Consider the following 13,311-nt stretch of genomic DNA (forward strand, 5'->3'; position numbering starts at 1 on the left):
GTAAGGAATTTCCTCAGGAAGCGGGCGTCGCGCTTGAATGATATACGTCGCATTTCGGTCTCCAGCAACGCGCTTGATGTTATTTGTAGGACTTACGGAATTTTTATTGTTGCGGATGTCTATACACATAAGAAGTTTGTTGTTAGAAAACTCTTGATATAAGATGCAACATAGCACAAACACTCGCTGAGGAGACAAAATAGAATTTGAGAAAAAATGGACTCCTTATATTAAATGACACTTGACAGCTGAAAGTTTTTAATTTTAATTTCACTTAGCGAATCACTTATGAATAATATATCTAATATATAATATTGAAAACTACAATAACTTTGCAATAAATATGATTGTACAATAACTCTCTGTTTCAGCGACCGATAGCCGGAAATATTGCTACGAAGATTCCATCTCGTTTCTCCGGAATCACATTCGTAATCTTCGGAAGCACGGCTACAAATATTTATCAGAGGACAATCCCCTTTACAGGGCCCAAAAATGGTAATATTAACGCTCAAAAACCATGAATAGGTAGCAAGCCTCTATTACCTGTCCATCCAGGATTGTTTTTCAGAATAGAGAGAAATGCTCCGAAGATTCTCAGGATAAAGAGCAATTGTCATTCCGCTTAATTGCTTCTCTTGTTCAAATAAGATAACAACCTGACCTTTGATTTGAAGTATAGTATAAAAAATTTGACAAGCAAGAGTAAAATATATAGTGTTTTGAAAAAATAAGTTTTAGCTGAACTTTTGCCGAGTTCAGACATTGCCTTGGGATGATGAAATTCAAAGATTGTCCCTTGTGTATTTAACGAGCTCATCTACTTCAGGAACAACGCATGGAGTTAAAGAAATAAGAAACTCCCCAATGCCCGACTGGAAATCCAAGTTTGAAATTTACTTTGTATTTGCCGTAGCAATTAAACAAGCAATTATTTCTTCAAGAGAAAAGTGGTTTGGAAGTTGATAGAGAAGAGATTGAAATATCGGAAGAAGAGATTGAAATAGAGAAGAGATTGAAATCTTTATCGGAAGATGTTTTGATTCGTATGAAAGTCTGGAATTGTAAACTCCGAAATGTCCCTTGAAGCAAAAAGCCAACCTTTGACTTTAAAAATTCAATACCATTGTACTGAAATTAATATTTATGTAAAATATCAAACATAATGACATTCCAGAGGCCTTAAATTGTAATTGAATTTTTTCTTCAATTGATTAAGGGGATCGACCTGGCATTTTGAAAACTTCTACAGTTATTATCCGATTGTCATGAAACTTCACATACATACGTAAAATGTGAAAATAAAAACATTTTGCTCCTATGAATTTTTCGAAAAAATTGATAGAAAACGTGAAATACATAGAAAACGGCTAAAAAGGGGTACTTCAGAGTACTTCTCATTTATTTACTTTGTATCTAATTTCTTAAAGAACTCTCCCACCCGCCTCCGTTTAAAGAGCCGTCATGAACGTAAATATTCACGTAGAGAGATGGCAGTGGTACCATTTGAAAGAACAGAATTCCAGCTTTAAGATGAGTAGAAAAACCGGAAAATCCAAAATTGATCGATTTTAGCCAGGTCGATCCCCTTAAACTCGAGCAAAAAAGTTTCAGGTGTCTAGGAAGGGGGAGAATGCATCAATCCAAGAAATTATCAGAAATAATCCCATAACCCGATCATCAGCACGAATATGATCGTTAATTTTTAGTGCTTCAACATAAATACATACCTTAAAATGTGTTACAATATTCGGAGAGAAAGAACAGGAATATCTGTCCCGACGCCTATAACCACGTAAGACTCGCAGATAACGTAATGCTCATGCATTATGGGGCAGTGGTTCGCTAACACCATTCTTGACCAACCATGCCTTCCCCTCACACCCACCTGCAGCCGCTGCCTTAAATGCCTTGACTCGTTATCGCAATTTATCTCGAAGAATATCCGTTATTCTATCAGAAGTATTTTTATTTTACTTGATATGCTTGGTCCTGATCAAATTTGGGAATTGTGACTGCGCGTTTGCGTTTCCATTCAATCCAAAATATATAATAATTTCTACATAATCCTTCGAAAAATCTGTATTTAAGCTTTAGTTAGCACACAAGGAAAAAATCGGTTGATCTCCAATCAACTTGAAATATTGAATAAAATGTTATACCAATTCCTTCTCTAATTGAAATATCACCATAGGTTAAACGCTTTTATTATTTATTTAGGTTTTTAGAATGATTCAAAATTAAAAAGCTTTCAATGATTCAGTATTATTACAGCGGATATCGCAATCTATTTCAACGGCTACTCGATTTAAATCCTGGTCTTATTAATTTATTCAATTCAGCAATAATTAATTGGAGTTCATTACAGCTATCAATAAGAAACTATCCGCCGCCTAAGCCCTCCTCTAGTTCGCAGATCCGAAGAATTATTTCATTCGTCAACGATGAACTGCGATTAAGTGTTTCAAAATCACGGAATCCCGTCAGTCGGTTTTCCATTAATTTAAGTGATTCACCACGGTAAATAATGCCCTGGTCCAGGGTGCATATACGTATATACAGACTAAGCTAACAAATTTCAGACACTCATGCAATATTAGATACTAGCATTATTGTCAATACATTCATTATAGAGAATGTTCTACATGAAATAATAGAGCGGTGTTAACACAGAAAACATGCTGGTGATGGTGCCATCATTTTAACTTCGTGTCTTCCAGAAATAATAAGGAAATTCTTAGGTTTGTTACTGAAAAAGTCAAAAGTCATTGAACTTAATGGCATACTGCCATTAAGTTCAAAGTTACGGATTGTAATGAAGCCAAGACTATCAATACAACTAGAGAGTTTTTAATGTACTATTCAAATCCTCAGTGGTTATTTCGCTGGAGGCCGTGTTTGTTAGTATCATTTTAAATGGTAATTAGGCATATATATATATTAGAATCAGATAAATTTTTATTATAAACCTTTTTAAAAAGGCTTAGAGAGATTTATCAGCTATGATTTGATGGTATGCAAAGAAATTCGTTAAACGAAGCATTTTCCGTTATTCTACTTGCATATAACCTGGCTCAGGCACTATATGAAGGCTGCGTTCCTTTCGAATGTATGTTAGAACAGCCATACAGGCTCAAATTTGCTTACAAAGAAACTTGTATTCAAGGGAACATTGCGCATCGGCTACGTGATAGAAATAACCGATAGTTGGTTTCAGAAGAATTTTGGCGCAATCTGAATTCTCGTTGGGGTCATTTTTGCCCCAGTAGGGCGATGGGGGGATGGTCCCGCCTGGGACCATCCCCACTGGGGTGGGAGCCTGGATGGTCCCGCTTCCAAACCATTTCCAAGTTTCGATGTTCGAAGTACGGTTCAGGCCGATCCAAAGATTCATGCTTGAGGCTGACAAAAAAATGATACATGTATATTAAATTTACGTTTAGCAATTATTTCTGGCGTGATTTTCCTCACGACAAAACCGCAACGTCAAGACGCTATTTGCTCTAGAAATCAATTGCACTGAATTATTTTTTCGATAAACCTGCAGTGTCACTGATTCAACAAACGAGGATACAATTTATTCATATTTGAACTTGGGAATGTCAATTAACTGAAGGTGCTAGCGTAATCGGCAATTCAGCAAAAAAAATACTATGAAAACCGGGCATCAACACAAAGTTCAAGTGCAACTTCAACAATTAAACATAACTAATTGGTTGCTATGATGAAGATACCCTACATTATTGGGTTGTGATTGACGTGTTATGTGCAGCACCACTAGTGGTCCAGAAGTCAATGATGGTATTTATTCATTTTTATTTTGAATTTCAAGAATTTTAATGAGAAGATCAATCAATGAGGACTTCTCTTTTACAACACTCTCAGGCGTTATTACTAGAAATAAGAAAGGCACTCGACACAAACTGGTCTGCATGAAGTAACCATTTAGCCATGCGGATGTTTCATTTGTACGATGCATGAACGTGTTTCCTGATGCCACAGCACATCAGGAAGCAGATGCAATTTATTGTTATTTTTATACCGCTAAAATGATAAACTTATACCAACAGTTGGTTAATTTCTATTATTATTAAGGTTTAGTTAAAAAAACTGAGTTACCGCTTACTGGAAGACATCCGACACGAAGCTGACACAACATATTGATCGCCAGGCTCACTATACATTCAAACTTACAATCGGCATTCTTCAGGAGGTATTCCCGCATGGCGTTGAAGTCGATGAGGAAGTTGGCGGTGAAGAGTTGGGAGTCGAAGGGACAGGACGCGGCGGCGGCGGTGAAGTTCAGTGCGACGGTGGAGACGTAAATGCAGCCCACGTTGTCCACGAGCGTGAAGTTGGTCCGGCATCCCTGGCCTGGTAACGATGTTATAAAACGCACATAATTTTTGTATTGCACATACGTTTGAGAATCTAACTAGGTTTGTGCAGACATGATGTATTGGGGCGAAATTGAATGAACTACCAACGAGCTCCCAAAGTTTCAAAATAAGATTATTCGTTATCTTTGAATTGCAATCAACGGCATACTGAGAAAGGGTGGAGTAACCGAGACTTGATTTGATTCAGGCAACTGGAAATTACCCAACTTGTCCTAAAACATTACAATTATTCTACATTAAGAACGAATCGTTAAATTTTTATTACAGATATAAATTTGATGTATCGTTACATTTTTGCACATACGCACACAATCATTATGAAACAGTAACCACCCTAATTGAGATAAAAAAAAAACGATATTTTACAGCGTCTCTACTACCGCGCTCACACAAGTAATTTTTTACAAAATGTAATCGAATTTCGAGTTACGTTTGTAGAACACCCTGCTGTCAAGAGTAGAGGCCACAAGGTCGTTAGTGAATGCGATCTTTTGTTCGGTGAAGGAGCAGTGGAAGTGGCTTGGTAGCCGACGCCTGATGGCCACCGCGACGCATGCGTCCCGGCACAGCGCGCGACACTCGCCTGAAAGGGATGACATCCTCGCCAAAATTGTTTCACGGACAGTTCTTCATTTGTACGATGCATGAACGTGTTTCCACTAGATTTATAATAAGTAAATTCCAAAAAAATACATCTGCCTCATCTAATTAGGCTCACAGGGACGCTGCACGACCGCGCTGCTCGAGATCGCAGTTGTGGCAATTTCCGCGCCCATGAAAGTCCTGAACGTATAAGCTGAGCCCTCCTCGATGCTGCAGCAGACGCACAGCAGCGCCCCGAGCGCCGCAAGCAGCGGCAAGTCCATCTTGCGGGGCTAATTTTCTTACAAAAACTATTGAAAGCCTGGAATTAGTCTATAGTGATGTTTTTATTTGTCTATTTTCCTGCATACACAATTTCATTTTATGAAGAAGATACAAGGCTTGAAAATGGCTTCAACGGCTTTGATACAATCAATCTTTAGAAATTTCCAGGAATTCTGTTTTCATTACACTTCTATCAGTCCCTTGATACAGCAGACAAGAGCAGCTTATATTTCACTAATCACACGCGTGCTAAGAGGGACAGCATCCGAAGTGTACTGACTTCAAGTCGCGACTGGCAATGTTTTCTAAAAATCAAGTGGCATGAAGCTGATTGCCTTGCAGCAAGGCTCACACAATCATATAGTACAATTCTTCGCTACTAAATTAGCTTCATGTTATTGGCCAATCAATCGCTACAAACTAAGCTCCCTGAAGTTTCGTTCAGCCCAATTATTAAGTTGCTCTATTATATTCTCCTCATCACAGTAAGATCTGGCAATCAGAGTCACTTGCGGTCGAGGAGGTACGGATTTCAGGAGAACATTTGCATGGGATGGTTTGCAATTTGCGGGCATCAAATTTTATATCAAGCGCAAATCCGCATGTAAATGCTTGTATTTTCCAAGTGTTTGCATTGAAATTAAGTTAACGGAAGAATGCGGCGAAACAATCCCAATAAATCTATGAATATTATCCCAAATAAGAAAATTACATCATCTACAGTAGCTTAACTATTCCTTCAATTATTATTGGCTTTATATTTTAAAAAATGCTTGTGTCAGGTACCTCAGCATTTAGCTGTCGTAAGTGAAATTGAATTGCTTCTTACATTTTGCATTATTATTATGGACAAAAGTGATTCTGAATAGTCCAAATTCAATAGATCTGAAAATACTTCCTCACACTCGCACCACCCTTAATCTCACTACCCTTATTCTCACTACCCTTACTCTCACTACCCTTCCTTACTCTCACTACCCTTACTCTCACTACCCTCAATCCCACTACTACCCTTACTGTCACTACTACCCTTACTCTCACTACTACCCTCACTCTCACTACCACTACCACCACCCTCTACCCACTACCCACAACCCACTACCAACTACCAACTACTCACTACCCAAGAATCTTGTAGTGTCTCTAAAATCTAATAGCGAGATAATGACACAGTACAGTCAATGCCGCATGAAATACCAACTACAGTCGTATTTAGCTGTAGTTTCAGCAGTTAAGGCTTAGAAGTAATAAACGACTCAACGCAGGATAGCTCTTTGATGTAGAATTAGACATTGCTGTGTCGCGATTAAATTGAACAAACCGTAACTATAACATTCAATTTAATTGAACAAGTTTGATGAGTGATGGGCGTCTAGGCGACAGAGATGCAATTGCGGCTGTAGCCTGTCACATCCGCCTAGCGCTACCATCGACTGTGTTTTAAAAATTCAAAGGACTCGTTAAAACCTCCGAACGATCATTCTAGTTAAAAGGGAGGTTGTGCGTGACCCGTGGCATGTTAACACTGAATGTCAAATCCACATGATATCCTGGCAGGTTAACGCGGCAGGCTGGCGCAGAGCTCCAAGAGAACTAAACATTTTTTAAACGAGGGCAGTAGGCCAATAAATGTTACCATTAATAACCTCGCGACGCATGTCTTTCAGATCGATTGCGACGGTATGTTCTCATCAGTCCCACTACCCTCACTCCCACTACCCTCACTCCCACTGCCCTCACTCCCACTACCTTCACTCCCACTACCCTCACTCTCACTACCCTCACTCCCACTACCCTCACTCCCACTACCCTCACTCCCACTACCCTCACTCCCACTACCCTCACTCCCTTATTACCCATACCCCTCACTCCCATCACTCCCATACCCCTACCCTCACTACCCTCACTCCCACATATTTCATATTATTTTAATACCCTCCTAAATTATTAGTGCATAAAAATTTTCAGTTACTTCATCGCAATTTTATTTTTAGATGGAAATCGGAAAAGAAAAAACTTTAAATACTGGTTAAGGGATAACTCTATAACATCATCAATCATTGCCTGCAAGAATATCCATAGACATTGAGAACTTCATTTTTTAATGCCCTAGTTCACTGGATGATGCCAGTTTATGGCTACCTCATATATTTGTGCGTACATCTCTTTGACGGATACATTCAGAGCGCTTGCAGTATAGTAAAGAAAAAATGTCCTTGAAAAGGTTTAGTATTCCGTCGGGTATTACTTGAAAAAATACGGCTAAATGTTTGTGCTACAGCGCAGTTACACGCGAAATAATTGCCGAAACTTATTTTTTTGGAAATGGGATGCCCCGTTAGCCGTTACTCTATATAAACTAGAAGCATTTTTCTTTTAAGTACGAACATATCAATGTAAAGGCTTATATATATTAATATAATGCTCAGAATTCGTATCCAATGTTGTTGTCGTTCATAGATATCTCCAGCTATTCGTCTAAGCGAAATAATGTGGCTTTGCACTATTATACCATATATGATATTGACCATACAATTTTGAGATAAATATTGTTTGTACCAAACTTCCAAGACACGGAGTGGTTGGCTGGATATATTACGTTATTTTGTAGTATACGTGGAGAGCAATTATTGTTATAACTATATTTCTTCATTAATGGTTAGTTGTTATGACTGTCCATCATTACTGTCTATTAGCGTCTAATATTCTCATTACAATTAAGACAAGGGAGCGAGAGACTAGACTGCAGAAGTAAAATAGTCAAATATCTCTGACAATAAAGTGATTGATTGGATGTCATTGTTCCAAAATCCCAATAGAGATCAATAATCAACCACGAATTCTCTATGTTGCATTTTCGATCCAATGAGTGACTACTTTTCAATTATTATGTACTTAAGCCTATAATTTTGAAGATTGAAAATTGGAACGTTTAGAAACAATTTCAATATTATATAAGCTAAACCACATATTAGTAGAATTTTAATTGATGTCAAAAGAAAAGAGTGTCGTAAATACGATTATACTGGCTATATATCACAATTACCTATAATAATATAAGGAAGTAATTTATGAGCAATACACTCGGACATAAATTCGAGCTGAAAATAACCCGAGTTGAAAGACCAAATTAAGTCAGGCGTACAACTGAGAACTTGATACTCCATGCTACTTGATAATTTCGAGTCAAACTTCTGCAAGGTCCTAATTCAATCTAATGTCAACTGAACTAAGGAGACATTTGTAGAGATTAACTAGAAGATGGTAGTATTACAACTCATCGCAGGCCTATATGTGCGTCCAAATGACTTAAGATTAATAAGGAAACGAAATTTATCAGCTTGAGTCTCGTACCTAAACCGCCAATGCATCACCTCGTAGATACTATAAGTCATGCCCCACATTCTGTGGTGATGCGGAGTAATTGACGGGATCAGGGAAATGTCGCCATGACTGAACATTCAGGTTAAGAAACGATTATTGTGAATACGTGTCAGAAATTCTGATTCCAATGCAACGATGATTTACTATAAATAAAGCCTTTTTATTCGCTGATATAGGAGAAACAGCGACCAGCCTTCTGCAAGCGTTACACATAAATTCATTCCGTTTTTAATTGTGGAGGTTAGGGTATTGTATCAGCGGTCTAATTTTATCCTCATACTGTTTGCTAAGAATGGCAGGTATGCAAGCAACGCGGATAATTTAAAAAATTTGCGTCAGAATAAACAAAGTTATTGATTAACTGAAGGTGAGAGAGGCGCATTCGTGTCATTTCAAGCCATTGAATTCAAATCTGCTTACACAAAAACATGGAGGCTATGGCACAAGGTGCATCGGCCAGATGATACAAGTAACTCAGTCCAGGATTAAGATACATTCCCACACAGTTGGTCACTTTAGCTGACTCATTTGGGTCATATTTGCCCCAGTATTGCGATGAGTGAGTGGCTGCGATGGTTCCTCCTCCGAGCCATTGCCAAGTGGAGTCCGGAGCATGGATCAGGCCAATCCAGAACAGCGTGAGTGAGGCTGAGAAAATATCGCTTGATTACACAGATTTTACTTTTTAACCAATCTTAGTGATATATGTCTCCATACGAGTCGTACAATTAACACGTATTTCGTATACATTGAATTCTCAGACGGTCTTTTTCTGTTCGACTGACTCAGTCGGGTAATAGATTATAATGATGCGTGAATAGAAATCATTTATATTATGAAATGTGCATACACATAATTTCAAATCATCTGCGTTCAGTAAGGTATGATTTTGAAAATTTTATAGATAAAATTAAAGGATTTCACAATATGATAACATTGAAAGCTATTTAAAACATTTTTGAAGAATGTAAGCGCACTGATGGCAATTAAGCTCAAGCTTTCTATGCGATATATTTTCAACTTAAAAGTAATACGCTTCGTAATATAATTTTCGACGCGAGGATTTTCACGGATATTACGAGCGTATCATAACTCATATGTTTGAGTAATTTCAGAGGTTTAGCATTATTATATTAGCTGGACTGCTTTCAAGCGTATTGTCAGCTGCCAATGAATATTTGAGACTCCGCAATTATTTTCAAAATCAGGTTGTAAACGGAAAAGGGTCAAATTTACCGACATTCTCACTGTCCATTCCGGACTAAACCAGATCTCGTTCCTAAAAACAAATTATGTGTTGAAAATTACTCCCTAGTTTTCATTTTTCATGCGTATTTGCTATATGCCAGAATATGTATCGAGTTGAAATTCGTTTTTTGGGAAATTTAAATCCGAAAATATACATATGTAAGAATCTGTAAGTAACAATGAGTTTACAACAAATAAATGCGGAATTTTTTATATATGAACTAAATTATCTTACGATTTGAACTGAAAGATGGAGAGAGAAACTAAAAAAGAGAGAGAATTCGATATTATGTTCAAATTTGTTATCTAATTAAGTCATTAACGTTTATTATACGCTTATCGAAGCATGCGTCCCGGTACAGCGCGCCACACTTGCCTGGAAAGGCCAATACTTTTCCATAATTGTTATTCCAACTTTTGCTCATGAGAAATTGCAGTAAGTATCAAAAGTGCGTATAATTTCAGAGCGTTTTCTATGAAAATTAAATGCTATTTGATGTTCCACTGTGTGCCTTAAACATTCCGTGCTTTTCTAAGTTCGACAACTACCATTGTGAGGGGTCCATCCACATTACTGTCATAGACTTTTTCTTCAATACCGTCACTTTGCTCAGTGCTGGGTATCCTGAACAAAATTGTCGACCCTATTCTCCCACACTGAGCAGGTGAGCATATAAGCGTAGGACAATATTTGGTGTATTTGTGTAGCTTAGGATAAAACTATGAATGTTGACATTTATGCTTGATAAAATTGAACTAAGTGAAGACAGATCAATATAATTGCTTAGTTATTAATTTAGGCTTGTTTCTTGCGCAGGTCAGATCTTTAGGACTGAACCTTGTCCCACGAGTTCACATACTAGTTCAAATACTAATTTATATTCCCATATCCACTTGTATCAACTTACCTTTTTATATTCACTATTGTCAATAATATTCCCTTGTATCCTATATACTTTAAGCCTGTAACGTTAACTGTAGTTTATAAATCCAACCTGCCTACTTGAATTGATTTGCTTACCCCCTAAATATAATTTCGAACCGACGTTCCCTGACAACCATCACTCTTTTGACTAAACATTTTTTATCAGTTAACGGTCAATGGGAATGTGATAAGAAGTCTCAACTTATTGGTCTCACAGTTTGTCATAGGCCGATGCTTCACCCTATATAACGAAACGAATACCAAAACAAAACGAATATTTTCTCATGCAAATATGAGAATCATCTAAGTAAACTCACACGGACGCTGCACGACCGCGCTGCTCGAGATCGCAGTTGTGGCAATTTCCGCGCCCATGAAAGTCCTGAACGTATAAGCTGAGCCCTCCTCGATGCTTAAATTGTGGACCAGGCAATAAGTCCAGCAGCTATCTCAATCAATCGTTAGTTATGGAAAGATCGGGTTCCAAAAGGCGGATCCCTTGTGAATCAAGTCACGAACAGTATAAGAATCAGCAACAGGCCATGGGCATATTTCTTCAGTGCCGACTCTTCTATTCTATTCCATTCTATACACTCTATGCTCACAATTCATGAATGTGTCTGTGGTTGCAGGTTGTTTAAGGAAGGGTCCAAAAAGTATTTACTTCGATCCTGATACATAACGCTCATCAATAACTTTAACATGGAGGAAAAATCTACAGCGGGAAAATCGCAATCTCGTTTCTCTCTCACCGAAGAAGAGTCCCAATAGAACCCCCCGCAGACGTCGTGTTGAATGCAGCGGACCGCACAAGCCAAGGGGGTCTTAACACTCGCCTCCTGTAGAGTGTAGATTGGGAACCGCATTTGGACCACGAGCCCGAAGAGGGCAACCACACCCGCGGGCATCATAGGCTGTTTCTGTGAAGTGGGCTGCCCTCGAGCAGTTCAAAAGGCGTGCTGGTTAACCCTGAACCAGAGGAAATATATAAGCATTTGTATCATAAATACATCGAATATAATAAGTGGATCACCGTTTGTTCAAATCAAAATGCAATATTTTAATTTAATTACTGGTAATCTAACAGAAATTTAACCACTTCCAAGTGCAATCTCAACCTGGAATGCGAACTCTGTTGGAATGGTCCGCGAGGACCGTGAATTTTCTCAAATTGAAATGTAGTTGAACTGAATATTTTTGATGTTTATAACAATAAGTAATAAAATATAACAATGACAACAAATATATAACTACAAAACCGGTTGAAATTAATCGTCGAGTTTTAGTTCGCCGCCTCAGCTTCCGTATATATATTCAGCTTTCCAGGAATGAGCAAAAACATCTCCAAATAATCACCAAATCGAAACTTCTCCGGACCCGCCTGCGGACCACGATGTGAACCCGCCCGCAGACTAGCCTACGGACCCGCCCGCAGACTCGCCTGCGGACCCGCCTTCAGACTCGCCTGCGGACTCAAACGCAAAACGAGTCCGCAGCAGGCGGGTCTGGAGAAGTGTCGATACGGTAAATAATCAATAGGTACATTTTAATTAATTTGCGCTGCCATTTGATTTTTCAAAAATATCAACGATAATCAAGCACAATACTTTATTAGAAGGAAAAAAGTCCTTTGTTTATAGATGGAAATTGACTTTTCAATTTATGATCTCCAGCATTCTATTGGACAGTGCCTGGTAGTACCAATGCAGGACCTGCAGGTAGTAGCAATAGTTCAACTTTAATTTCGGGGAACATCATATAGATCAGGCATCGTGGTAGTTGGGGTTACTTCGTTATTCCTAATAAGTAGCAAGATTATTTATGTATATTCATGAAAATATCTGGGCAGTTATTTTGCAAGATTCCATACCAATAGATTACTGAGATCACTGATTGCTTGACACTGAACTGTCAACTTGATAAGACAATTTTATATACAAATAAATACAACGACACCCCAAAATATAGCTTACTTCCGAATGTGTTGGGCTTAATTCCTAACTCCTCCTCAGGGCCGAAGTAAGTAAGTTGCTGAGCCATAGAAGGAGCCGAAAATAAGTTGCTGAGCCATTGAATGAGCCGAAAATAAGTTGCTGAGCCATAGAATTGAGCCGAAAAGAAGTTGCTTATCCGAAAATTTCTCACCTTTCACTCACCGGACCAACAAATCGAAGAGAAGCTGATGTCCCCACGACGGATGACGGGCGTCTGCCACGGCGCCCTGCCGACGCGTGAGCTTTTGTTGCAGTTGCCAGGGAACGCAGCGCCTGCGCCGCCTACTGCGGGGATAATAAAATATTCTCATGCAGGGAGACAAGTGTAAGGAGAGTATGACAAGTGTGTCCTGAGAGTATGACGAGTGTGTCCTGAGAGTATGACGAGTGTGTCCTGAGAGTATGACAAGTGTGTCCTGAGAGTATGACAAGTGTGTCCTGAGAGAATGACAAGTGTGTCCTGAGAGTATGACAAGTGTGTCCTGAGAGTATG

At 38.6% G+C, this 13,311-nt stretch overlaps 1 protein-coding gene across 1 annotated transcript; it reads right to left on the minus strand.

The window, feature by feature from the left end:
• Positions 1 to 2,782: 2,782 nt before the first annotated feature.
• Positions 2,783 to 5,266, minus strand: LOC125179053. Its single transcript, XM_047884155.1, has 4 exons — positions 5,119 to 5,266; positions 4,831 to 4,983; positions 4,195 to 4,374; positions 2,783 to 3,402 (listed from the first exon to the last, which is right to left on the minus strand). The coding sequence occupies exons 1-4, from the start codon at positions 5,264 to 5,266 to the stop codon at positions 3,134 to 3,136; spliced, it is 750 nt and encodes a 249-aa protein (XP_047740111.1). The 3' UTR covers positions 2,783 to 3,133.
• Between the last annotated feature and the right edge of the window lie 8,045 nt (positions 5,267 to 13,311).

The sequence above is a fragment of the Hyalella azteca genome, unplaced genomic scaffold (genome assembly GCF_000764305.2).
Source record: "Hyalella azteca isolate HAZT.00-mixed unplaced genomic scaffold, Hazt_2.0.2 contig14766, whole genome shotgun sequence".
NCBI lineage: Eukaryota > Metazoa > Arthropoda > Malacostraca > Amphipoda > Hyalellidae > Hyalella > Hyalella azteca.